The 27,615-nt window shown below is 38.0% G+C and overlaps 2 protein-coding genes across 2 annotated transcripts in view; one reads left to right on the top strand and one right to left on the bottom strand.

Moving 5' to 3' along the window:
• Positions 1-1,226: 1,226 nt before the first annotated feature.
• Positions 1,227-27,615, top strand: part of LOC129720957 (acyl-CoA-binding domain-containing protein 5-like) — a 30,923-nt gene continuing 4,534 nt past the window's right edge. The window contains exons 1-2 of the mRNA XM_055672926.1: positions 1,227-1,682; positions 1,844-2,254. Of these exons, the coding sequence (XP_055528901.1) occupies positions 2,194-2,254 (61 nt within the window). The 5' untranslated portion in view covers positions 1,227-1,682; positions 1,844-2,193. The remainder of the gene's footprint in view (positions 1,683-1,843; positions 2,255-27,615) is intronic.
• On the bottom strand, positions 12,539-14,109 carry LOC129720965 (uncharacterized). Its single transcript, XM_055672939.1, has 3 exons — positions 13,839-14,109; positions 13,356-13,778; positions 12,539-13,293 (listed from the first exon to the last, which is right to left on the bottom strand). Exons 2-3 carry the CDS (start codon positions 13,551-13,553, stop codon positions 12,835-12,837), a joined length of 657 nt encoding a protein of 218 aa, XP_055528914.1. The 5' UTR covers positions 13,554-13,778; positions 13,839-14,109; the 3' UTR covers positions 12,539-12,834.

The following is a 27,615-nucleotide window of genomic DNA, read 5'->3' as shown; positions in this document are numbered from 1 at the left end:
GTTGGGTTGGTTGTGGGTGAATCACGCCACCTCACAACCATCGACACCTATGTCGGCGTTGGGATTCTAACCCAGGCGTCGAGCGTGGTTGTTCGAGCTTTGCTGGGCGTCTGGCATTTGCTAAGCGGGAAATTCCTTTTGTTTGATTTCTTCTGGGCATTCGACATTTGGCTAAGCGGGAAAGCTTTGAAACAAAAATACCGGATTCTATTGCCTCTCTAGCAAAAAAACACGGTTATAGACCTGACTTTTCTTTCAGGAATTTTACCCAACCTTTTTACGGTTCCAGCCGAAGTTTAAGGTTGGATGCCAAACCCAGTTACCCCAAACCAGAGCACTTGTAGGCACACGAACAAAATACAGAAAAGTACAGATTTTTTTACGGGTGCATACAGCAGAGATGCCAGACTTTTTTTTGGCAAGTCTGTATAATCCATAAAAATGTCTGTATAAGTCTGTATACCGCTGCGAAAAAAAGTTACCGATACATTGATACCTAATTATTTGTCGACCTGTCAGATTGTTTTGTTTTATTGCTTGTTTTGATTGTTCTTTTTCGAGTCTATCATAGTTGGTAGATTAATCGATAACTAATTTATCTTTTAAATCTAAGTAACACATAGAAGTAAGAGTCTTTCCCGTGATAAAAATCGTCGTTCGTCGTAATGTAGCTAAACTGATACATGATGGCAGAAGTCTCGCGGTTATAAAAATAGTACCTTCAAGGTTTGGGACATTTTAAGCAATTCTTTAACGTTGGATATTGCTCCGAATAAAACAAACGGTCTTTTCACCAATATAACCTGCATGGCAATCGATCGAGACAATCAGCTGTTTGTTACTGGGGGCGAAACAGGCAGATTAGTGCCCACGGGGCCGATAAAAACCCCGATAGCCTGAGTCGATTCCCGTTGTCATGATTTCACTCTCAAAAACGCAAGATTAATATGTTCAGCAAAGTGTTCAGTTCCTAGTTCACTTTTTCCAGCAACGGCTACAGTGACTTTTGGTTTTTGTGTTCGTTTTTTTTTGTGTATACTGGTAAAACCATTATGTAGAATATCAGATATCTGTGTAATATCTGTATTATACTAAATGTCTGTATAAAATCTGTAGGCTTATGCGTGTCTGTATCGCAACACAGAAAGTCTGTATAATACAGATTTGTCTGTATATCTGGCATCTCTGGCATACAGATTTTTCAAAATAAAATCTGGTAGCTCTGCATCAGACGAAAAGTCAGTCGTTCTTGGAACACTCCGTTCGCGAGTTGGGTATCAGTGTTGTGTCTAATTTTTAAACCTAAGAGCTGATAATTATTATTCTTCATACGTTTTTATTTCTTTCTGATCGAATTTTTTTTGCAATAATGAGTTGCTTGTGTGAGCTGAGATTCTTCTGAAAAGACAAGTTTGTACGGAAGTCAAATTTGCCTTGTAATAAGCAGGCGTGAGAATAATCACCACTCATTGTGCGGTCTGTAGTAATTATTTCGTGCTGGTGTGAGGCGCCATCGGAATTACGCTTCGCAAAACTGATCAATTGGGTTTAAAGCAGCTGGATGTGTTGAAATCTGAATTTTAAACTAGTGCTTTGCCATTCACCCGAAAGAAGGAGAACGAATGATGTCAATGAAACAAGTTACTGATCAAGGTCAAACGTCCGAAAGCTGAAGAGAAAGGGTACAAATTTGTTTATTTTAGACCAAAATCTAAATGTAAACAAAGGCGTAAAAAGACTTTAAAATTTCCTGATAGGAAAGAAGCATTCATTACTCGAAGCACTCGAACTCAGCGCTCATCGTCGTCAACATTTAATATGTACATATAATTACACCTTTCAGTCGCTCTGAAGTCACAGCGGTTACCGACTGGGAGTTGAACTTAGAAAATTGGAACATTATAGTGCGCGCACCGGTCAGCCAGTCTAGCAGAGAAAAACGCGTTTTGTTTTTTACGTAACAACGTGTATGAAGTTGTGCATCGAGAGCTATCTCTCTTGTAGGACGTTGGCATTTAGAGGGCCGTGAAAACTGAACTGAACTATTCGACTGGTGAATCCACTGTGAGCCGACTCGCTGCACAAAGAGTGGACAAAGGCGGAACGCGGTAAAAATTCAAGTGTGTTACCAATTGGATTGGGCACGGGGTGATCGCTTAACCGCTGGGTGCCGCTAAAATAGCAAAGCGAACGATGTCTATCGAGGATCGATTTAACGCTGCCGTGAACGTGATTCGTGGCTTGCCGAAAAATGGTAAGTTTATCTGTGGAATTGTTTACTCTTTCAAAAATTGAGCCTTGACTGGTTTAATAACACTAATTAGTATTAATTGAAAAATTGTCATCAGAAGTAATAATGAGGTTTCTTCTAAAATTGAACCACATTAAACAGGCTTAAGGTTACCTATGAGAACGATTTACACCCACCTTTAGGTGGATTAAGTATGTTTATTGTTTTGCACTTTGATAAGATTGCTTGCTACGACACTAACAAAAAACCGATGCGTTCAATTGGTCGGTCAAAGAAGGAACACAACTTTGAGCTGAAATATGAAGGTAATATTTTTTTACAAAGATTGGGAATTGTTTGTAATGCCTGAAATGCGATAAGAGCTCAGGTTATATCTCAACATTGAAGGCAGCGGCAAATATATAGAATGATTATCGAGCTATTTTCTGTCTGTCTTTTTTTTTCGGTTGCACTGAAATTTGGCAGTTGCAAAGATGAAGTATTTACGGGCAAAATGCGTTTTATTCATGGTCACACAGAAAGGTAAAACCAGTTGCTGGTGTTTGAACTGGTTTTTCTTCACTTGTGCAAAGAAGTACGCTGTACCGACCAACACGGCAATAGAGGAACCGGTCGGTTATATTTTGGACTTGCAAACGATTGCGAGTCTCTCATAGTTTTTGCGGCATAACAGCAAAGCAAATTAGTAAGCCTGTGAGCTGACTGTAGGATGATATTCACTATCTGTTTAATGTTACGTTGCTTAATAGGTTATTGGCAAGTTCCGCCTCGTACACAATCCATCTTGACCTGTATCGCAATTAACGTTAGCCCTTTCAGATTTCTCTGTTACTCAGACAGTACGGTTTGTGCCTTGTCGGAGATTACTTGCATCAAAATTAGCGAAGTGTGGCGAGCTGTTCACAAGGTTCCGTAGACGAAAGACAAACAAGAATGGTATATCCTTGAGAGCCATTTTATTTTATTACGCGTTGAAAAAAATTAAAAGACTGAACATTCCACGAGCAAAGTAGCACCTTTGAAAACTCTCATATTAGTTCTGAGAAGAGATCGAAACGGTTTCTCTACAATTGCAGACACTAACCGGATTAGGGTTTGAGTGTCTTGAGCTTGAGCTCAACAAGATTAGATCTGCTTCAATGGTACTTTTTATTACCTTGATTAGCGCGAAGCAACACAAATTATTGTACGTACAGAACAGTGGTATTTACTATTTAGACGACAGCTCTTAGTTTATTTGAAGGTTGGCTACATACTGCATTGACATTATTCCACAGCAGCTTGCAAAAATGTTCAAATGGCTTCAGCAGAGTGGCAAACTTACGATACCTAAAATAATCACCTTTTTCAATTGCAACTTTTTATTTTCTTCAAAAAAGTACTATTTTTGTATAGTTATTTTCAGGAAAAAAAATCTAAAATAATGAATTTATATGATGCTACCAAGTGGTATTGGTGAGCCTTTTGTCTTTAAAACGTATGACCAGACTTTTTCGAGTTTTGTTTGTAGCATAAGAATTTCACTTTTCAGAAAATATATTCAAATGCGAACTCCCCCCCCCATACGTAACAAAAATACGCAGTATACGGGACAAAAGCTTGCACTGTATGAACAGTGTATTTATTACGTAAGTTAATCATTCTTATGTTAATTTACTAAAAAGAATTAGCTGCTAAATGTCACAATTAAAAAATATAACTTCAGATAACAAGGAGATGGAGAGGGTAATAGGGGGACTTGAATTTTTTATGCCTGCTAAACCCACAAAATAAAATTCCTGTAACTAAAACAGTTTTCATCCGATCTCGATAGTTGCAGCACCTAAAGATTTAGTAACTTATCTATTGTCAAACCAGCGTCAGTGGTGTCCGAAACAATTTTCTTATTCCTGGAGACTCGGTTTCCGGGAATAACATTTGCGGTGAAAAATGGACAAAAATTTCCAATTAGCATTAATCATAGTAACCCATGAGTCAGCAAAAATAAAATTGACAGCTCTAGTGAACTCTAAAGGGCCAAACGCAATGGATACGTTTGCGTTGCGTTGACGTTAATTTGACAGAAATGTATGCGCTGACTGTCAAATTGCCGCAAACGCAGCCGCAACGTATCCATTGTGTTTAGGCCTTAACCCTCATGGCGAAAACAGTTGAGCTACTCCGTTGAGATGTGTGCGCATTCAATGAACGGTACTCCGTCGCGTCGAAAACGGATATCGTGCGGCAGTTCGTGGACACCGGATACGCCCGTTCCGGCATCTACAACGTCTTGGCAGTATTGGAGAACAATCAGAGCACTGAGAGAAAACCTGGTTCCGGACGGCCGTCGACCCTGAGCGACGAGAAGCTCCAAAGGATGCTGAAGAGAAAGACCGAGGGAAAAGTGGCTACAGCGATGCGTGCGCTTGGCCGATATGTAGGTGCAACCGGCCAAACACTGAAAAAGAACCTGGCGAACATGGACATAGACGTCAGGAAGCGGCAGGCAATAACGCATTGGCAGCGCTTGAATAAGATGGTCAAGTCGATTCTCTCGGCGAATCGCGACGTGGCGTTGGTGATGGACGACGAGACCTCCCAAGTTACAATATCAATGCATTTTATTCTTAAACAAAAATTATTCTAGTTTTATCAGAGCAGTCCAGAAGCAAAACTGATTTATGTGTGGATTTTAACACTACTGTTTGGATTCAAGGAGCAATTAATCCCAATAAAGCTTTGATGATATTTTGTAGGATCTGCCGTTGAATCTATAATTTTTAAAATCATATTAGACTTACAATAGAACTTATCCAGGCATTCAAGTATATTAAAAATCTAATCCTATAGAAATCATTAAAACTTTATACTTAACTCTAATAAAGATATTTGTTGAGGATCGAAGTAAACCACGAACGCGAACGGACGCAATTTTTCGCTGTGTCACAATTTGCTCGTTGAATATACTTAAATTTATTGTTCTCGGATAGTGTTTCATAAATGTAATCGTAAACTGAATCAAATCAAAGGTAAAGTTGCTAGTCGAGCAAAAATCAGCCCGGAAATTGTGAATTCAGACTTCAAGTGACTAATAAGCAACTAACTGTGACAATTCTGGTCTATCAGCACCAGGAAAGAGGAAGAAAATTGTGTATGTTATGTAATGGTGTCGAGTTTAGTGCGCTGGACAAGGGTGCTTTTTGGTGCGGCCTCAATTTCAGCTGCAGCCAGGAGCCAGCTCAATTCAAGTGTTTTTTAGAAGTTGAGATCGGTTGTGAAACTTCCGCCTAATCAACCACAGTGTCGGTTAAATATTGTGTGAGAAAAAGTAAGGACAGGCAACAGCCTAAACTTATTCCCAATCTGATCCGGATGACATAGGTGAGAGCGTTCCTTTTATATTTTATTATATTTTTCTTTAAATGCTGGAGGATTCGATCAATGGGATAGTGCACAAGCAGTCTATTCGTGTTCGCGTGCATTTAATATTTAGAAGTAGCCATTTTGGGATAAAATTCATGGAGTCGAAACTAAACCACGGTTAGAAGTAGAGTTTGAATACCCGGCTTCACGCGTATTGTTCTACACAAAATAGCGTTAGTGATAGAGACCCCCATTGGATCATAATTTGTTAACAGTGACTAAACAAAATAGCTAAAGTTGTTTTGGTAAACATGCACATGGGTTATGAGAGCTTGAAATGTAAGTTTTGCTACTAACCAGAATCGATGCTAACTATTTTTCGATTTTTCTAGCTTTTGAATAGTCATTTTAAATATTATTTTATAATTATGGCTAGTTTGGTGTTTTGTTCGCAAATTTGAGACTACGTTTTGGCAAATATGTGTACCTGCATTTTTCAAATTATTAGGGCTTTGGATGCATGGAATTTCGCCAATTTTTGTATTTGAAAGGCGACTCTTGCGTAGACAAACAAAAGAAAATCGACGTGAAACGCCGCGTCCATACGCGTCCACATCGGTAGAAAGGGATAGAGCGGTCGTGCATGATGCTTCGGTTCTGTCGTTAGTCGACCTGTTAAGCAGAAAGCCATATCTCCGGGTGACCGAATATCTACCGTTATAATTTTCGGTATGAAGAGGGTCCTTCACGAAGAAACGATAGAACCGGCGAGACGTTAACGTGGACTTAACTCCAGTAGTCTTCGTAAAATCGTGTAGTCAGCTGAGATAAATCAATGGGTGATACGTTTCGGTAGAATAGAAGTGTCGAGACGTTAACGTGGATAGAACTTTCGTAGCTCTCGTAACATTGTGTAGTCGGCTGAGATACACCAAAGGGAGACTCTCTTCGGTAGTTGCATGATGATTTGTTGAGGGAATGTTCGAATATTTTAGTCTGTATTAATTTAATCGCAGTTCCGGTATTCTCGCGTGCCTTTTTTTCGGTGGTATATCAAACAGAACGAGATCGAATCGCGTAATAATTTTCGCGGAGGTTATTATGAACTTGTAGGCGTGATATTTGCTATGAACCCGGTACCCGAATTCAGCGCGTCGTTTACCAAAACGAAATCTGCTGCAAACCCTACCCTTTTCTCCAACATCCCAGTGATTTCTCGTGGAAGTGCAGAGGTGTTCTCGGCTTCCAATAAAGCGAGTATCACGTCAACAAATTCCCATACACACTCCTTCTTTGACCTGCATTCGGATGCGGCCGGCGCTGGTATTGCCTAACATAAAGATAAGATCACCAGTTTTTACACATTGAGGATGAATGTTAGTCCCAAACATCACCCATTGGTTCTCTGTGTAATTACAGCTGATCTGGCAATAACGGAGTAGCAACCGCGGGCGGTCAATCATGCTCATGCTCATGCTCAACTCTAATAAAGATATTTGTTACTATCTTTAAAACCGTTGAGGATTGAAAAATGATATTTTAAACCAATCATGCAACCTTTTGTACTATTCAGGACAAAACTTATTTTGTTCATTTGTATTTTTAAATGATACAGCCGAGTACGTTTCCAATGTCAGATAGATGGAAAAAATAAATTCAAGCGGTCATTTTAAGCGTAAAATTAACAAAAATTACCACTAAAGTTGAAAAATTGAAACCATATTCAAAACCATTTTGGAAGCTGTCGAAGATTCTTAAGAAACCTTCAAAGCCTATTCCAGTTTTAAAAGATGGTGAACGTTTTCTTGTATCCAATGGACAAAAGGCTCAAAGACTTGCTCAGCAGTTTGAGAGTGTTCATAACTCAAATTTGAATTTTGTGAGTCCAATTGAAAATGAAGTCACACGTCAATTTGATTTAATTTTTTCCCAGATTTTTTTAGCTGCAGAAATAATTGAAACTAACTTGATTGAGATTAAATCAATTATTAAAAATTTCAAAAATATGAAAGCACCTGGTGACGATGGAATCTTTAATATACTAATCAAACATCTCCCTGAGAGCACAATGGAATTTTTAGTGAAAATTTTCAATTGCTGAAGCATATTTGCATATTTTCCCAAATTATGGAAAAATGCAAAAATTACTCCCATTTTAAAACCGGATAAGAACCCAGCTGAAGTTTCAAGTTATCGACCAATCAGTTTGCTTTCTTCAATAAGTAAACTGTTTTAGAGAATTATTCTTAACAGAATGATGTCACACATCAACGAAAATACAATTTTTGCAAATGAACAGTTTGGATTTCGCCATGGGCATTCCACAACTCATCAATTGCTCAGAGTTACTAATATGATACGAGCTAACAAATCTGAAGGTTATTCCACTGGAGCTGCTCTTTTAGACATAGAAAAAGCATTCGACAGTGTTTGGCATAAAGGTTTGATTGCGAAATTGCAAACTTTTAATTTTCCAATTTTCCTAATCAAAATTTTAAAAAATTATCTTACTGATCGAACTCTGCAGGTTGTCTATCAGAATTCAAAATCTGATAGATTTCCTGTCAGAGCAGGTGTACCTCAAGGTTCAGTCTTGGGTCCAGTCCTGTACAACATATTCACTTCAGATCTTCCTGATTTGCCTCCAGGATGCACAAAGTCATTGTTCTGCGATGACACAAGCATTTCCGTAAAAGGAAAAAGTCTTCGTGTCATATGCAGTCGATTGCAGAAAAGTTTAGATATTTTTTCTTCCTACTTGCAAAAGTGGAAAATCTCTCCCAATGCTTGTAAAACCCAAATGATAATTTTTCCGCATAAGCCTAGGGCTTCTTTCCTCAAGCCAAACAATAATCACGTTGTCAAGATGAATGGGGTTATTTTAAGTTGGTCCGACAAGGTTAAGTACTTGGGACTAATTTATGATAAAAAACTTATTTTCAAAGAGCACATTGAGAGTATACAAGCCAAGTGCATCAAATATACGAGATGTTTATATCCTCTCATTAACAGGAATTCTAAACTTTGTTTAAAGAACAAACTTTTGATTTACAAACAAATTTTTAGACAGAGGCGTCTCGTCCACCTGTTCAACCTGTTCATAGGACAGGTAGACAATCTCAGAAAAAGAGTGATTTTTTCACATTTGTAGGGTGGATAAAAATCATCGGAGTAATTTATTTGTAATTTCAATGTTATCCCGAACATCCTCATTTTATTTTCTACATAGTGGAAATTTATGCACCGTGAAGAAGGTACTTGATACGCCATACAACTCACACGCAACGCAACCCACACGCAATAATGACTACCGTTTGTTCAGACCTTTCACCTGAACTAACCGTCGTTCAACACTTCTCTGCACCTTCAAGTGCGGCAGGGTAGACGCAGTCATTTATTCTCACCACTACTAATGCGACGCCTCGCGTGAAAATGACATTTTTGGTTCAAACTTTCTGCTGAACAAAACCGATGTCAGCGAGAGAAAACATTCATTACACCTCTCTTTAGTGTCTGGTCATCTGTTTCGTTATGCCTTTCTGTTTCTTCTCTCGACGTCATTGAAATTTGAGAGAGACCACGTGGCCGCGAGAGTTTGCAGATCCATCTTCAGAGCTTTCGTAGTGCAGATGAAAAACGAGCAAATGCATTCATTATTTCTGTCAATGTGGTGGAATTCTTCCGTCGATGTTTAGTTTCATTCAAACCTCTATACCCATTTTGTTCATTCGAAAACTTGAACCTCGCATAGTCCACATAGTATACGTTTGTCTTCTTACGCGCTGCTTTCTTATTAATTTAAAATTTTAACATCGTCAAAGGAAACGCTTTCACATTGAACTAAGATTTGATAAGCAAAGATAGGTTTTTTACTCATGCGAAAAGTTCAGAGGCAAAAAGATCATAAACATAATTTTTTAATTATCGTTGGACAAAACCTGCATGATACTGACATTGCATATCACAACGCCATCCGTCGAGCGAACTTTTCTAGTTCTTCGACGGATAAAACCGATATGAGAATCATGATGCGATAAATGTGGATAAAGATTTCCTCTATGAAAGGATGCAGATATCATTGTTCTACGAGAAAATCATCGGAAAACTCGCGGTCAGAAAAGACCGTAGAATTTCTTTGCCATATAGATAAATGTAGAGAGATAAAAGTTTTCGAAACTGTTATCACGATACTGTTGTTTCAGTGTTGCAAATGTTGATTGAACAGGTAGCCCACTTGGTCACGCGTCGCCTCTGTTTTTAGACCAGCAATGCTTTATGCTGTACCGATCTGGTCAAGTTGCTGTTCAACAAGGAAGAAAACGCTTCAAAGGATTCAGAATAAAATTCTGAAAATGATTTTGAAGCGTCCTCCTTGGTTTGGTACACTCGAATTACATAGACTTACTGGTGTTGAACCATTAGAAGCTATGTCAAATAAAATTATTAACAATTTTCGACAAAAATCGTTGCAATCCTCAATTGCTACGATAAGCTCTCTTTATAGCCAATAATTTAGCAATTAAGTTAGTTGTAAGTTTACTTCCCCTTTTCTGACAAGTAGGTTCAAATCCCTACGAATCATAAGTCCTAATTGCGAAAGCAAACAAATCCTGACAATTAAAATTACAAATTTCTAACAGTGTTGAGAAGTCACCATTTGTGATTGGACACACATACTCATTATTTACTAATATTTATTATAAATACTTAAGCTACTAACAAATCCCCCCTTTAAAAAAAAAAAAATTACCATAAGATCCTTTTAACCGTGAATAATCAGAGTATTCAAGGAATAGTGAATCAAGTTTTTCATGTGACTACAAATGCGACAGAACGTAGTGAACCGCTTAAAAACCACATTTATTCTACTCCAAGCCTTCATTTGCCAAGAGTTAAATGTAACGAAATCGCGTCAAATATTCCACAACAAGACGAATTACCATTTTTTTCAAATGAGGAAATAACAAACGAGCTGTTGTATACTGATCTTCAAAAATGGGCAGTTTCGTTCAACATCAGGCAAAACGCTTTGAAGGATCTAATGCTGATTCTCAACAATAGATTACCCAACGTCTTTCCAAAAGACCCTCGGATGTTTCTCAAAATTGACGAGGATATTCAAATACAACCAATGGGAGATGGCCAATATTGGCATCATGGTTTTGCAGAATGCCTTAAACAAGTTTTTTTCAGCAATTCAACAATTCACGCATATCTCAATAAAAGTAAATATTGATGGATTACCAATATATAATAATAGCTCCAAAGAAGAATTTTGGCCCATTCTCGCTAGTATTGAGGAAGCTCTAGATGTTCAACCTATGGTATCAGGTGCTTATGCTGGTCAAAGCAAACCCAAGGAAGTGAACCAGTTTTTAAATCCTTTAGTTGAAGAGATGAAACAAATATTAACCGAAGGAATTATTATAAATGGTCATAAATTGACAGTCTCCATCCGGTGTTTCATATGTGACTCACCAGCAAGAGCGTTCGTTAAAGGTAAAACATGTGACAAAAAGCTAAAATTACTGGACACTATCAACGTCGACGCAATGCAGACGATTTTTTTGCGCGGATTTAAATACCAAGTAAAAAACACAATAATAATAATTCGCGTAATTTCGATAATTCGCAGGACAAAAATCCGCGTAAAAAAACGATTGCATTCAATTAAATATGTAGTTTTTTTTATCTAAATCCTGCTACACTTCCGTTTCTAGGAGTTGCAAATTTCAACAGCCAAAATGGTTGTCAAAAGTGCGAAATAGTTGGAGAATATTCGTACTTATCACACACTAATTATTTTCCTCAGAAGCCTGCCGCAAAAAGGACAAATGTCGGTTTCCGAAAGAAGCAATATGATTCACATCATAAATGTGATTCACCTTTACTACAACTTCCAATCGACATGATTAAAGATTTTCCGGTCGGCGATTCTCTTCACCTCATCGACCTTGGTTTGATGAAAAAATGTCTACTTGGTTGGCGCGACGGAAAGTTTGGCAATTATCGGACCAAATGGAGTGCAGGTGATGTTTCAAGCATAACCAGAAAATTACATCAATTAAAAATGCCTTTAGAAATTCATCGTGCAGTACGTGAGCTTGACTGTCCCCCTCACTGGAAAGGGTTAGAGTTTCGAACTTTTTTGCATTACATTTCGATAGTAGTGCTTAAGGAACATCTACCCTCTGACGTGTACGAACATTTCTTAGCACTTTTTTGCGCGGTGACAATTCGTTCTTCGAATGAATATGGCTATTTGCTTGATGTGGCTCAAAAATTGTTGCTGCATTACGTGGAATACTATGGAGACATTTACGGAGAAGACTACATAACGAGCAATGTACATAATTCGAATCATTTGGTAGATGATGTTAAACGTTTTGGAATATTGTTCAAATTCAGCACAAATCCGTTCGAAAACAAACTTTACAAACTAAAAAACTTTATCCGTTCTGGAAACCGGCCGTTGGTTCAACTGGCAAAGCGAATTGGCGAAGCAAATAAATTTTGCGAACCACCACAGTCAATTGAACACTCGTATCCAAGTTTGAAAACACCAATAACCGAGGAGAACGGAAAAAATCGTTTCGCACATATTCAACTTTTTGAATTCTCTTTGAGAAATGATTTTGTTAATAAGTGGTTTTTAACTCAAAAAAAAACGAATTGGTTGAAATGATCTATGCCTTTAAAAACGATGAATTCGTGATAAGTGGCAGACCTTTGAAAACCTTAAATTTATTTTTCACAACACCAATCCGATCATCCTTCCTACATATCTATGTTGCATCTCTCCAGTATAATGAACCAAGAACTTTTCGTACCTCTGAGATCAAATGCAAAATGATTCCTTTTCCACATGGATCAAAAGGAGATATTGTATTTATACCGCTGTTGCACACTTTATAATAGTAGAACACTTCTGTTTATTGTCAGTCACTGAAATACATTCAAGCAATTACAACTAAAATAACATGTTTTCTTCGTCATACAAAACAAATAACAAGTCGAACTCAGGTAGATTCATCCAGTGGCAAAGGAACGTTATTCGTGTCGTTTTTTTCAGTGTTACCATCAATAGCTGCTTTTTGAACTTTATATTTTATGTTTCTTGGTCTGTTCCTATGCTTTGATGCTTTTATTGAAGCATTTACTCTCTGTTTACTATTTTTAATTATTCTTTTAAAAAACACATCGCAATCCATTTCCGAAAAATCCCTGTCAGCTAGCATAACTTACTTAAGAAACAGCGCACGAAATCTCTTGAAAAACTTTAAAGCGATTTTACTCGTTTCAGTTACCTTGCCAGGTTCGTTTACTCCGGACTGATTCATTCCTGTTGGTCTCGAATTTCCGGTCCAGGAACATTGCAGTAGAAATGGACGTGTAAGGAAAAAATCGACCAGTTTATAACAACTGTCCATTCCGTTTGCTTTTCCACTAGTGCCGCATATAAAGCTCATATTTCTTATATATTTTTCATAAGTCATAAGTTTCGTCATAACTTGCATGATCTTCGACTGGTTTGCCAAAATCAGATTAAGATTTTGCAGCACAGCAGTTGCAACAGCACTATCCGTTGTATTGTCGTGCACCATTTCAGGCTGCAGGTATACGACTTGAGCAGGATTCTGTGTAATGCTGTCTGCAGACTCGGACAACACGATCGGTTCTAAGCTTAGACCTGTTCCCATCTGAAACAAAATGAAAATCGCTGTATATGCTACCTGAAAGTTACACAAAAATTTTTACTTACCCCTTCATAATTAAGAACAAATATTTCATCTTTGCTGTTCGTTGTGGTACTGGAAAAATCGGCAGTCTGCTGCTCAGCGTATGCATTGAGATCTACGTTTGCAATCGTTCGTGTGTTTGTTGTCAACTGTTGTCGTCTTTTGTCAGGAAGCCGGGTCGTGCTCACCTCGTCCATCTCCGTATCAGATTTATTTTCCATCTTGTTCAGCTCTTCGCAGGCCTCTTCGTACGTTTGCAACTGTCTTTTTTAATGCAGTTGATTCGCTGCCAATTATCAGCGGGTAGGGAATCCTCCTGGAGTGATAACTTTACTACTTTATGTTTTTTCGGCCAATGTAAAATTCCATCCACTTCCCATCCACTGGGAACGATGCTCAAGCAACTCTCCCCTCCTTCAATCGTCTGCACAATTTTGAATGGCATACTGTAATTGTTACAAGTTTCGATTAGGTGTAGATGATACAAATAATTTTATAATTCTTACTTTTTGACGAGAAACAAATCCGGTGAACATAAACAGTAAGCAATTCTGACAACTTTGCGCGACGCGGTCGGAATTGCTGTCTTCATTTGACTTGAAGCAGCGCTGCCAAATCCAAAAGGTTTTTTTCACAAGACTGTTGGTTTAACTGAGGAGAAGGAATGCTTAAAAAGGTTCTTACAAAGATGACGTAAATGTTAATCGCCTTTATGCGATTTTTTAAGTGCAAAGTTCAAACCTAGTATACTTAAAGAGAGAAATGCAACTCTAATTGCACTTAATATACTGGCGTCCATTAATTAAATAATTTTCACCTCACGAAAAATTCATGACTTGGAAAATAAGAAAAACAATTGTTCGAAAAACAATGCGGCATCATTTTTTTTATCAATTCTTTCTACCAAAAAACTGATGTCTCACTTATTTGACAAACTTTTATGGATGTCATTCATAGTTTGTATTGAATATCATTGTAAGACTTGATTCGGTGTTTAGAGAATAATTGATAGTTTCTTGAGGGGATTATCATTTTTCGTCCTACTTCACTAGATTTTCACGAAGAAATGCTGTTCGCATGGTTATTTAGCTCTAAGTCAAAGTTTTATTCATTTCCTGATAATGAAATGGAGAAAAAAAACTTTCAATTTATGAATTTTCCATGAATGAAAAAATGCTGAATAGTGCTGTGGAATTCTATATTTACAGAAAAATTATATTAAACTTAGTATCGGTAAAGATAAAAATACGGCTTCCAAATTAATATTTTGTTGATATCTTTAGTGTTAGCTCTATGGCTTCCTAAAAACATTGAAAGAACAAGTCGCCAAAACTATATTGTCTTTCTCGGCTCTCCTATAGGATTTAACAACAGCTATAAAGCTTGATACAACATGGTTAAGTCAGTACCTTTTAGCATACAGACGGTATTAACAGAGGTTCTACCAACCTCTCATAGAATGGGCCCTTCTGGTTTTGAGGCATGCTTTATAGAATTTTATTAGTGATTTCAAGAAATTAAGAGCGTATCTTTGGTTTTAGCAGTATGGTTTGAGTAATAGCTTCAGGAATTCGAAAAAACTTCAAATGTTACTTGGGCTATCTCACCCTGGATGGTAACGACTGGCAGGGCACGTCGTATTTTACTTCCCTCACGAAGGAAGTGAGCACCGAGGTAAAGCTCATTTCACACACCAAGTTGGAGGAGATGGTGCGGCTGAAAATCGATGTGGTACCCAGGGATGGGAAAAATCGTTCAAGTGATAATTAGTAGTCCAAACTGATTCTCTATCGCTTTCGATAATTTCAAAAGGATATGTGGTGAAAAATTTTCATGAAAAGTCAGTCCCAGAGGAAAAATAACCGGAAGTCAGTCCCAATTAAAAAAAATTAAATTAATGGGGAGTAAAGAAGAGAAGTTCGATATGACCGTTTATATGAAATTAAGTTATCTAGTAACAATTATCAATTATTGGGATTATTTTTGAAATGGTGATGAGTTTATGTACAGCAATTTCCTGCTGATATGAGTTCAAGTCCATTTTTATTCTTGGTACGCTCCTTCATGGATCTATCCGGAAAATCTTCAGTATCGAGAAAGCTTCCATCAGAATCCAGGAAATCGTCCAATATATCGCCAAAGGTGATGCTCGAACCTCAAGCGGATTTTGATAATCTTGACATTTGCTGTCGGATGAACCAACTGCAGTCCCGGCTGCAGTTTCTTCATCCGAATCCTCACCGGATGAGCTTTCATCGGTTCCGTACATCATGAGATTTTCTAACATCGACAGTTTTGGAACTGTTCACATGAACATACACTTCCGAACTACGAAGGATTGACGGATTTCCACGGTAACGGATAACAACACGTCGACAAGCACTATAGCATCAACATGACAATGTGACTGACTGGCGGTTACTTTTCTCTTCGATGTAGAATGTAACGGCAAGTCAGTCACACTCAAGGTTTTTATCATTAAATCAATGATTTCAGTGGTTTTCACAACGTAATAAGTGTAGGCTAGTATGCAAACTATATTTTAGCATGAATATTGTCAAAATATCTCATGTCAAATAAGTGATAACTGAGCGTGAACGAAATATCTTTAGAAGCTGTTTTCTCGATTTCGTATTTTACAGATGGGACTAACTTGCGGTTACCGGCAGTGTAGACACGTCCAAACCGGGAAACTAATTTTCTTCTTGTAAAATATGTAAGCAAAAATGGAAGCTGGATGTTCTACGGGGTGTTGTCTTCTAGAAAAAGGAACTTCGATACTGGTATCGTAGCCGGGGCGCATCAAACAGATTTCCAGAAAGCATGTGTTCAAGTATATTACATGCAAGCTTTCATGTAATATAGGGCATCGGAAGTGGTTTTCTTCGGCAGGTTCCTGCATTAGATCGCTGTAGAAAACCTGCCGAAGAAACCACTGACGAAGCCGTTCGCTTCCTTACATAAAGTACATGCAAGATTGTGATTTTAATTGCCTTATAGTTTGGAGGTTTCAACCAAGAAATACATTAGAGAATTATCGAGTGACTAGTTTGATACTTTCTATATTTCATACTTTATGAGTCCAATTTTACATCATTGTGAGACAAATCTTTAGAGTATGGCATCATTTTATGTCGTTGATTCAATGTTGAATGTATTGCAAAAATTGCAGCTTAAAACTATCTAGCTGAAAAAAAATCGGTGAAAGAATTTCCGTCTTCAGGAAACGAAAATTTTTAGTATTGATTCTCCTGAAATTATCACTAACGATTCTTTTTCATTTTTGTAACTAAGCAGCCGTATCATTGTTGATAAATGAAATACAACAAAACGATTCCATGCGATAAAAAATCGGAAGTAGTTCTTCGAGTGAGTGAATTTTTCCATCCTTGGTGGTACCCAAGTTGGCGAACCCACCCAACATACCCAAGTTGCGTTCCATCGAGGACTTCTGGGTACGCCTAAAGCGTGAGATCTACTCCAACAATTTTGTCGCAAAAACTAAGGAGGAATTGATAAATAAAACGAAGAAAGAATTAAAAAACATGCACACATGCGTGTTCCGGGTAACTGCCGAAAGGCCGCACGCAAGAGCGTAGAATTTTTTTTGCGAGTAAGCTAAGTTTATTACCTTTCTTTGGCAATTTATCGAACTCAATTTGTGTGATATATACAATAGTTTATTAGTCTTCAGGTTTAGAATTTGATGTACCAGTTGACCTAATGATATTTTGTGGTTTGATTGATTTTACAATCGCTAGTTTTCTGCAGGGAAAAGCTTTCACAAGTTGTTTCTTTTATTTATCAGTAGTATCAGAGAGAAACAAGTGGATGGCGCAGTTATCCAACCACATTGTGATATACTTCTCACCACAAAATCATTCAATGATTCTGTGGAAGCACGAGGAAAGGCCATTCACAGATCGGTTTGTGGTGAATTTGTTCTAAACGCAAGCTTGCACCGGAATCGATTTGCAGCAGTTTGTTTTTCATCATTGGTCGCAAGGTTTCTAGTATCAGAACTTCATTCCGGTGAAAGAATATCGAGAAAATATACTATTTCAGACTACATATGCACCAGAAGGCTGCTTCGAATGACCGTCTGTGGGAATGGATTTCTGTGACTATACCTAGTTCTGGGAAGGAGGCTGCTGCACGATGGAGCTGAAATTTTCATGGGGACTATCGCTAAACAAAATTCAGAAAGTCGACTTCCATTGTCACCCTCCTGTTTATGTCATGCGATAAACAGCAATTCCTCTGTTGTTCTCGAATTGACCATGGACCGAACTACGCTGCGTTGCACGGTAGCGGTATCGCTATGGAAAGCAAGAAAACACTTCGGCTTTTATGTTTTTTCTCTCCTATTCTCTCTCTTCAATATTCTCCCGCACTCATATTTTTACTACAACGCAACCCGTATTGAAATTGAGTGCTTTGACTGAAAATGATGAACAAGTTTGTGATGCCTCACTTATCATCACCACTTGATTGTTAAACAGTGAAAATTAAGTAGGGTATCGAACGTCTTCGTCAGTGGTTTCCTTCGGCAGGTTTTTGCATAAGATTGCTGCAGAAAACCTGCCGAAGAAAACCACTGACGAAGACGTTCGACACCCTAATAGTTTCAAGGTGGAAGTTCCACGAACAATGTGCCAATCACATGCGAACACGCCTCAGTGGCAAATTTTTTTTGACAGAATCTCCCCGTCTCAATAGGTCAACTAAATGTTTGCTCCCATGAGCCTAGACTATTTTGATGTCTTGAAGGTGAAACTTTTTCGAAAAGTTCGCAACAACGCTCTTCATCAGACAGTTTAATGATGTTATTAAAACTGATGTCTTGAAGGAAAACATGCTGGCACAGGCAACAGTACTTCACGCCGAAGTTCAAGTCGTCTATCAGTGCAGTAGAACTCGATATTTATTTGTGTGAGACCGAGCAAAGCTTCTTGTTTTTCGTATTGAAGCAAATATCAGAAAGTGCCGCTGGGCACAATCAAATTCTGTACGTGTAAATAGAGGCAGATGGCAGGGTATATAAATTTTGTGCATTGTACAGATGAAATTCGTTGTTTATTTTGGAACTCTGCACTCTGTTTTTCTCAGATTGATTTAAATAACTAAGTATAGGGTATCTAAAAAGACAATAAAACAGTGGTTCCCAACCCTTTTGGCTTCGTGACCCCTTTTACTAAACACAAAGAGCTCCGCGGCCCCCTTTGTTATTATTTATTTTCATCTTCGACATAAAACATCGTACAGACAATTTAACTTATGTATCAATTCTTAGTCTAAACACATATTTCGACACACCAAAATCAAACATGTTTATCACATCATTAAAATAATTACAACAGACATCCAATGGGTTATTCATTCCATAGCGAGTGCGGTGATTTGGTCGGCGGAAAAACTCAGGTTGACGTAGCAATCGAAGGGGTGTGTTGAATCGCAATTTTCCAAGAACGTCCGCGCAATCTATTCGATCTGTTAGCACATCAAATATTAGCATACGTTGGTGGAAAACTCGTCTACTCGACAATGTGGGCAAATCGATCAACATACAGCGGCTTTCATACGATGGTCGGTTAGTTCTGTCCCTACAGTTTAGAGATCGAAGAGCATATTAGAGAAAGTGTTTCTGAACTTGTTCTAACCGGTTGATGTGTATTGCATAGGGTTTGCAATAATCCCGGAAATTGGTTTTCCAGGAAACGGGAATGAAAAATCTATTTTCCCAGGAATTCCCGGGAACCGGGAATGGGAAAAAATTCTTAGCAGAAGTGAGATTTCAAACAAAATTTATTAATAGAAGGTATCAAAAAATCGTTTACAATTTCGTTATCAATTCGCATGAAAAACAAATTAAAAAACAAAACTTATTCAAGTTCACACTAGAAATTCACGGTCGATTTTTGTTGCAAATATTTGCAGAAGGGTTTTTATGTCGTCAAGCAATCGCTTCAGATCCACTGACAATTTTCCGTTAAACCCAAATAATGTAAATTCCTTCTATAAAATTTTACTTAAGTCCGCTGAAACACCGTTGGTGTATGATATCTATAATACTTCTAAATCATGATATCTATAATACTTCTAAAGTTCCATCTCTTTCATTAGAAACTGGAGTTTCCAATACTTTCAGTTTGTTGAAGAGTAAGCTGAGTGTTAAGCAGGCATTAAACAAGGCAAATATTAGCTATATTTGGTACTGCATTTTTTGAGCAAAATATTTCTTCGGGCTATTTTATATATGATATAGTATTGCACTATAATCAATATCAATTATAACTCTATTTGCTTGAAAAATAGCAAAGCCGATTCGCTTATATTTTACCGAATATATTTGCTATACCACTACACGATGCGATTTATTGTCATAAAATAATCTATGTAACATTATAGTTTGATTTGGCATAACAACATTACAAAGCCTTGGATTTATATGCCTAATTTTTCGTTGACTGAATAAGACAGCAAAGGTTTTTGACAAATTATTGAAGCAAATAATTTTATATTACACGGCCAGCAAATATTGACCGTCATTTCAAGCAAATATTTGGTTCCTATAATGCCCACTTTGAAGGTGATATGCACTTTGACGATTTTTATTGCACAATTGTATGGGAAACTATATAAAATCTTACGAAATTTTTCGGAGAACTCGAGAATCCCGGGAATCAATATTTTTCTTTCCAGGATCCGGGAATCCCGGGAAAAGGTAATTTCCGGGAAATCGTTCCCGCACCGCATATTCCAGGACACTGCGCACGAACGAGCAATACAGTATCTTTAGCGTGTAAATATTGTCGAAGAATATCGAATTTCGCTTCAAAAAACCCAATAGGAAGTAAGCTTTAGCCGTGACTGCAGAAATGTGCTCCGCAAACCTTAATTTGCTATCGACAAGCACTCCCAAATTTGGTCACATTGACTTCCATTCCGTTCAAGCCACATCATTCCAGAAGCATGTCGATGTTCATTTGGAGCGCACAACAGTCAGCCTCCGTTGTGACTACACGGTAAAACTTGAGGTCGTCAGTGTACAATAATTTTGGAGATTTCAGCTTCGTGCAGAGATCGTTTATAAACAGTATGAACAACAGAGGGCCCAGAATACTGTCTTGAGGTACTCCTGAAAGAATCTCAAAAGGTGTAGAATACGTTTCATCTACCTTCACCGAAGAATTACGTCCGGTAAGGTAAGACGAAATCCATTGTGTCAGCCACTCTGGAAGTCCTATCCGCTTGAACTTTTCGACAGCTAAAGTATGTGGCACCTTGTCGAATGCTTTCGCAAAGTCAATGTAAATCGCGTCAATTTGCTACCGTTTCTCCATCCGATTTACAAGGATCGAAACATAACTCATCAAATTTGTCGTAGTAGAACGCCTCTGAACAAATCCGTGCTGATCAGCTGAGATAACGTGTTTAACAGATTGGTAGAGCACATCGTGTACCATGCTTTCGAGAACTTTCGGCAAACAACTTGATATAGAAATTCCGCGATAATTTTCTACATCGTTGAGCGAACCTGATTTATGAATCGGTATGATCGAAGCGGATTTCCAAACGGTGGCAATTGATCGGGTCCAGGGCCTTTCGATCCGTCGATGGATTGAAGTTTGAGCAGAACATCATTGGGCGAGAAGTTCATCCGAGAAAAATTTAAGTCGAACTGCGGAATACTGCTCAAGTATGTTTCACTCAAAGGTGGTGAGTCATTACTTGTCACACTCTGAAAGAAAGACGAGAACATACTCGCAGAATCCACTGGCGTAGAGACACTCACTCCCTGGTAACGAGTGTTCTGAGGTATTTTTTTCGTTGATTTCCGATTTTTGATGTATTTCCAAAACGATTTAGGGTAAGCTTTAACGTCATTTTCAATGCGATGAATGTAATCACGAAAACATCTTGCGTTCAAAGAGTCGTACTGGGCCTCTATTTCACGCATTTCAGTTTTCAGTGGTTCACCCCTGTGTTTGAAATACCGTTTTCTAGCTTTCCGAAGATTCCGAATATTTGCGTTCCACCATATGGCCTATTTGTGTGCAGTTTTCGTTTAGTTATTTTCAACGGTATATTCGTCCGGAAAACTCTAAACAATTCGCTGTAAAAATATCAATGGCTGCATCAACTGATCCTACCGTCATTAATCGATTCCAGTCTATTTGTTGCATGCTCTGATTCAACACAGTGAAATCACGAAGCGAAGCATAGAGAGCTTCGTGCCCCCCAAAAGTATTTCAGATAGGAGTTTTGCGACACGAAGCTGCGTTCGCCAGTCTCATATCATCCTGCAAACCTATTTTGTTTCTGCTTTCCAGAGATATTTGAAAACAAATTTTAGTTGCCCGTCAAATTTACCAAGGCCCCCTTGCCGACCGCGGAGCCCCGGTTGGGAAACACTGCAACAGGAAACCAAAATGTTTTGTACAGATCTTTGAACAGGTAGTTCAAGGTAGTTTAATGTTTATATTTTTCCAGCTAATTTAATTTGATATGAAAATCTTACCTGCATCCCGCGGTTGCGATATGGAAAAAAACAAGTTCATTTCATCTTGATATTAGGGTTCCCACATTTATATTTGTATTTTGACGTAGGACTACGTCTAACCGCACTATATCGAGATACATTCCGCGAAAACTAAAACCAAGATGTAACGTCGGAATGAAAGATTTCAAACGGCTATACCGATGTAACCACATGATGGATCACAACAATCAATATGCCGTTGGATTGATTAAATGATGGACAATTTTGTGATTCTTCAATTTTCATTATCACTTCATTGTTAAACAGTGAAAATTGAATAAAAGTTTCAAGGTCGAATTTTCACCAACAATGTACCAATCATATGCGAGCACGCCTGCACAAACTCCATGAATAGACACCAACTGCCTGCTGTGATATCCTGTATAGCAGTGGCAAAAAAAAATTGACAGAATCTCCCCGTCCCCATAGGTCAACTAATGTTTGCTTCCATCAGCCTAGACTAAATTGATGTCTTGAAGGTAAAGCTTTTTCGGAAAGTTCGTAACCACCTCCACCATCAGACAGTATTACGTTCTGCTGTTAATAAATATGTTAATGTTGATAAAACTGATGTCTTGAAGGAGAATATGATGGCACAGGCAACAGTACTGCACCGAGCAATGTATGAACAGAGCGCTGGTTACTCGTCGTCTATCGTCTAACTCGATATTCATTTTTGTGCAGTCAAGCAAAGTGAAAACTACATTGTCGCTGTTGACGCACAGTGGGGCGTGGAACACAATCGAATTGCCGTTTGAATTGTCTTCTTTGTCTTTTTTTCTTGTTTCGTATAGCAGCGAATATCAGTATTCAATATGATTTTTCGGGTGCCGCAAAATACGCTGCGTCGCCGGGGACAACAAAATGCGTTGTTTATTTTTGAACTCTACACTCTGCTCTTTTCAGATTTATTTAAATAACTGTATACACTAAGGTCGCTTTTTACGCGGCTTTTTTACGCGGATTCCGGAATTTTACGCGTTTTTTTTTACGCGGATTCCGGAATTTACGCGGTTTTTTACGCGGCATGTATCCCTTGCGTAAAAAGCGACTTTAGTGTATAGGGTATTAAAACGAAAATAGAAAACCAAAATGCTCCGTACAGATCTTTGAATAGATAGTTAAACGAGCTGTACTGGTGATTATATTTTACTAGCTAAATAAATTTAGTTCAAAATGACAATACTAGTTGCATTCCGCGGTTGCGGTATAGAGGAAAACCAAATTCATTTCATCTTGATATTAGAGTTCCGACCAACGTTGCCAGTATGCCAGATAAATCTGGATTTTGCCAGATTTCTGTTTGCGCGCCAGACAAACAGATAAACCTCAGAATCTGCCAGATATTTGTAAATACCCCAGATATTTGGCAGATTTCATCCGCGTCGTCTCGCAAAAAGGTCATTACTGCGAGATGGGCTGTGCCTGGCCTTTACCTACCTACACCCCGCGAGAGCAAAAAAAAATTGCTAGCGAGTTTTCGGATATTTCGTGCCGAGATTTCAGTTGAGTGAACCGAGATTTACGAAAAAATATGACAGCTGTCATTATTTTTTTAACCGAGCACTCAGTGGTGCCGTTCTCGGCAATAAGTTACCGAGACCCGGCAAAAAATTTTATGTGTGTATCAACACCATCATCGTCATCAGTCTCATCGTTTCTTTCGCTGTCATTTTTGTTTTTCAAACTTGTACCAAAGAATTGTGTGTCTGAAAATGTACACAACCGTTGAAGTTGATATGTTCTGTTTTGATGAGTGTGATCTATTTTTTACTTACCCGGTAATACGGAAATTTCAAACTACGATGTGTTTAATGCTAAATTTTGACAACTTGCAGATGAGTTGACGGAATTCGGCTTAGCGGTTGCATTCTCTAGAACTTTGAGTGTGCTCGGAACTACTGATTCTTTCGAAAATCTCTTGCAATGACCGGAGGAGGCTGCAACATTGCTAGCTGTTACTAAATTTAATGGCCTATCGCCAGATACTTCTACACCCTGCCGTTGAACTTTCAACACAACTAAATTGTTTGGAGAATCCATGTCACTGCTACTGTTATACTGTTTCGTTGACAGATCCATTGCTTCATCCTATGTCATGGTTTGCTATAAATCCAGAGGAATGCTCTCAGGTTGAGTAAAATACGATGTTGCACGTCTCGGAGTGGAAGTGACAACATCACGGAATGAGGCAGATAAATCAAAATGACTTCTGTTTGCTTCTACCTCTTCATATCGGCCTACGACCGGAGTACTGAATGAATTAACAGCTTCATCACACCGTAAAATCTCCGATGCTGCTTCTACAAGAATTATTCATAACAACACTGAATGAAATTTATAAAAACTTACGCAACAACACTTCGAAATTGAGCGGGGGCCTAGTGTGGTTGGTAACGTCTCCGCCAACCACGCTCGACGCCTGGGTTCGAATTCCACCGCCGACATAGGTGTCGATGGTTGTGAGGTGGCGTGATCCACTCACAACCAACCCAACTGGTCTAGATTCAATCCTAGCCGACACCGGGAGATTTTCTGAGGCGAAAAATCTCTGGGATCACGCCTTCCATCGCATGAGGAAGTAAAGCCGTTGGCGCCGGTCCGTTAATAAACGGGTCGTGAGTTAGGGTCCTGGGTGTGGACTCGCCTCCCTGGGCGTCGGTGATTGGCCACAACAGTGGCGGAACTAGACCGACGGAAAATAAGCGAGAATAAAAAACAAAACACTTCGAAATTATCACCTTCAATATTACACTAAATAATTTTGCTCAAAACCTAAGGATCGACAACTGGCTTCTTACTTTTCTTCTTCTCGAACATCCATGAGCCCTGTTGTTCTTTTTTCTGTATAGCGTGTTACGCTACGCAGTGATGCCATTCGCACGGAATATAATTAAATGCTTTTAATGCTAATTTTCAAAATATTGTTACGTTCGGTGAACAAATAACATGAAATAAAAATGAACTCTAAGAACCTTAAAGGTTTCGTAAAAACTGATTATTAGTGTGTAAATATCTATCAGAACGAAACGAATGCAGACGACTGTTGGTAAAAAGGTTTTTTTTTTTTTCAATTTAGGCATAAAAATTTAAAAAAATATATATATTTAAGAAAAAAACAATTGGCGTAACTTACAAATTATTTAAAAACATAAGAATGTCAAACAAGTAAAATCAGTACAGCATGCTTCTGCTGTCAAATTTTTTCGTTTCGTTCTCAATATTTCCACAATCGAATGTGTCATCCATCGACGATGATGGTTCATTTATTGACCCATCCAAATTATACTTCCCGCATGGAAAATGTGCCTGCAAGTAGGTATTTTCAAAATTTAATCCATAACGGATTCAATAGTAGAATTTAGTTTACACTGCACAATCTACTTCCGGCAGTCACATTAAACAACGGTATGTCGCCTTCGTGCTTCACGCAAAGCCGTATCCAATTCTTGCGTACATCTGGATCATTTGGAAACCGGTAGAAGTGATAATCCGGATGAGACCTCTTACTACGTCCGCAATTGTACGCTTTGCACTTCATTTCGAATGTTCACTTGAATATTTTAAATATTTAATAAGAAGCGAAAGCTCATTTCAAGATGGCTTGACAAAGTATTTTTTTTAATTCTTTTAGCACCAATATTTAGTGGTTAATTTGTGGTTTCGAAATCCAATTTGTGGTAATTTGTGGTTGAGTAATTTCTGAGAAATTTTCAGAAAACTGAGTCAAGCCATCTCTGAAAATGATTTCGCTTCAAATGAATCGGACAACGATGATATATACATCAATCGAAAGCTCTTAATTTGTGGTTCACGAAAATGTAGTTTTTATAGGCATACTTCATATTAAAATAATTAAAAAACTATTATTTAAATTTTTGATCATTGTTTACCTCTTGTTGTCAACACCGACCGTACGCTGCGTTGGATGAGCATAGTATTGGCACCTGCCGATGTTAGTGCTAGTGGGTTATCTAGAACATATCGACAGTCGTTCATATATATGACATACAGTTGTCGCTGCCGTTGAAAACTTTTTTGTTTTATTATTCAGGGGGTAGTTGTAGTAGCATATTCCTGAGACGAGAAAATATTTAATTTTAATTCTAATCAGGACTCACACCTTTGGGCATTTACCATGCGTTTCAACCGTTCCCTACAGTTCTAAGGCCCATTCCCGACCTTCAGGCATCATTCCGGTTTCTAAAATACCCAACAGTCGAATACAGTTGCGTAGTTGGTTACCAAAATATTATTATATTTATCGAAACAAAAAATTAATCTATATTTTTATCAGGCTGTACTTTATTCCAAGAGTTAAAACGTATGTGCTAATAGATTTCAACATATAATAGATTTTGTATGAGAAAGACCAGATCACACCCCTAGGTGTATTAATTTAGGTTTTTTTTTTCAAACAATCGGTAAACGGCAAAACTACATTTCCGGAAATGATTCGACCGAAGATCGAGAAAATTACGCTAGCATGTCTACGTAAAATTTCACTTATTTTGAGGAAATTTACGTAAAACACACGGAGGCTTGTTAACTACAAATATCTGCTAATTGATCATCATTTGCATTTCGCAGCAAATCTGCACATATAGTATCCCTGCTGTTTACATACTGTTTCACCTAGAAATACTCAGAGGAAGAGATTCGCGGTGAAAAAAATCGCCAATTCGGCAACTGGGTTTCATATGTCTGAGGTGCCAGATCTCTTCTCAAAGCGCAATGTTGACTAACATTCGACTTGTATAATCGGTGGTGACGGTGAAAGTCCTTAAGAATAGTGAAGTGCTTCGCAAAAACTGTTAAGGTGATATATTTTATGCTTATGTTTAATTTTATACACCTTCACTTATTTTGTTACCTATACACAAGGTTTGTTGAACTCCGGGTAAAAATCACTCACAGCATTTTTAATTCATTCATTGGCAATAGAACAAAAAATCGTATAGAAATAAACACGTTCTTTTTTGTACCTAATTGCAATACCTCTCAATGTAGTGTTACCCTTCTTGTTCGTTTGGCTCCAATACTGACGGTTCGTTTGGCTCACCGCATATCTCTCCCTCTGAGTATCTCTAGTTTCACCATACTCATCGCTACCCGAAAGCTTTCTGAGAAAAAATCATATGTTTTACCATACTCGATCAATACGCACTACACGAAAATGACGAATTGGAAAACGTTACGTGCAGATGGCGCAGGTAAATGATAGAATTCAAACAAAGATTTACCGGTTTTCGATATGCTATAGATCTCTTGGCTCTTGATGGTCTACCAGCGCCGCGTACGGTCGGTGTTGACAACAAGAGGTAAACAATGTTCAAAAATTTAAATAATAGTTTTTTAATTATTTTATTATGAAGTATGCCTACAAAAACTACATTTTCGTGAACCACAAATTAAGAGCTTTCGATTGATGTATATATCATCGTTGTCCGATTCATTTGAAGCGAAATCATTTTCAGAGATGGCTTGACTCAGTTTTCTGAAAATTTCTCAGAAATTACTCAACCACAAATTACCACAAATTGGATTTCGAAACCACAAATTAACCACTAAATATTGGTGCTAAAAGAATTAAAAAAAATACTTTGTCAAGCCATCTTGAAATGAGCGAAGCGAAACCGTAAATACCACACCATGAAACAAAACAAAAAAAAAATGCCACCCAGCAGCATTGCCAAAATCAAAACAACAAGCCTGATGGTAAATTCGGACGCACTCGGAGT

The sequence above is a fragment of the Wyeomyia smithii genome, chromosome 1 (genome assembly GCF_029784165.1).
Source record: "Wyeomyia smithii strain HCP4-BCI-WySm-NY-G18 chromosome 1, ASM2978416v1, whole genome shotgun sequence".
NCBI classification, from domain to species: Eukaryota; Metazoa; Arthropoda; class Insecta; order Diptera; family Culicidae; genus Wyeomyia; species Wyeomyia smithii.
The sequence above is the reverse complement of the archived record's forward strand: the minus strand, read 5'-3'. Positions and strand labels throughout refer to the sequence as shown.

Excerpts from the sequence above, each read along its gene's own strand:
- LOC129720965 (XM_055672939.1), bottom strand. The coding sequence starts at position 13,553 with ATGGAAAATAAATCTGATACGGAGATGGACGAGGTGAGCACGACCCGG. Across the intron at positions 13,294-13,355 it reads TTGTTCTTAATTATGAAGGG|ATGGGAACAGGTCTAAGCTT; the intron begins GTAAGTAAAAAT and ends ATTTTGTTTCAG.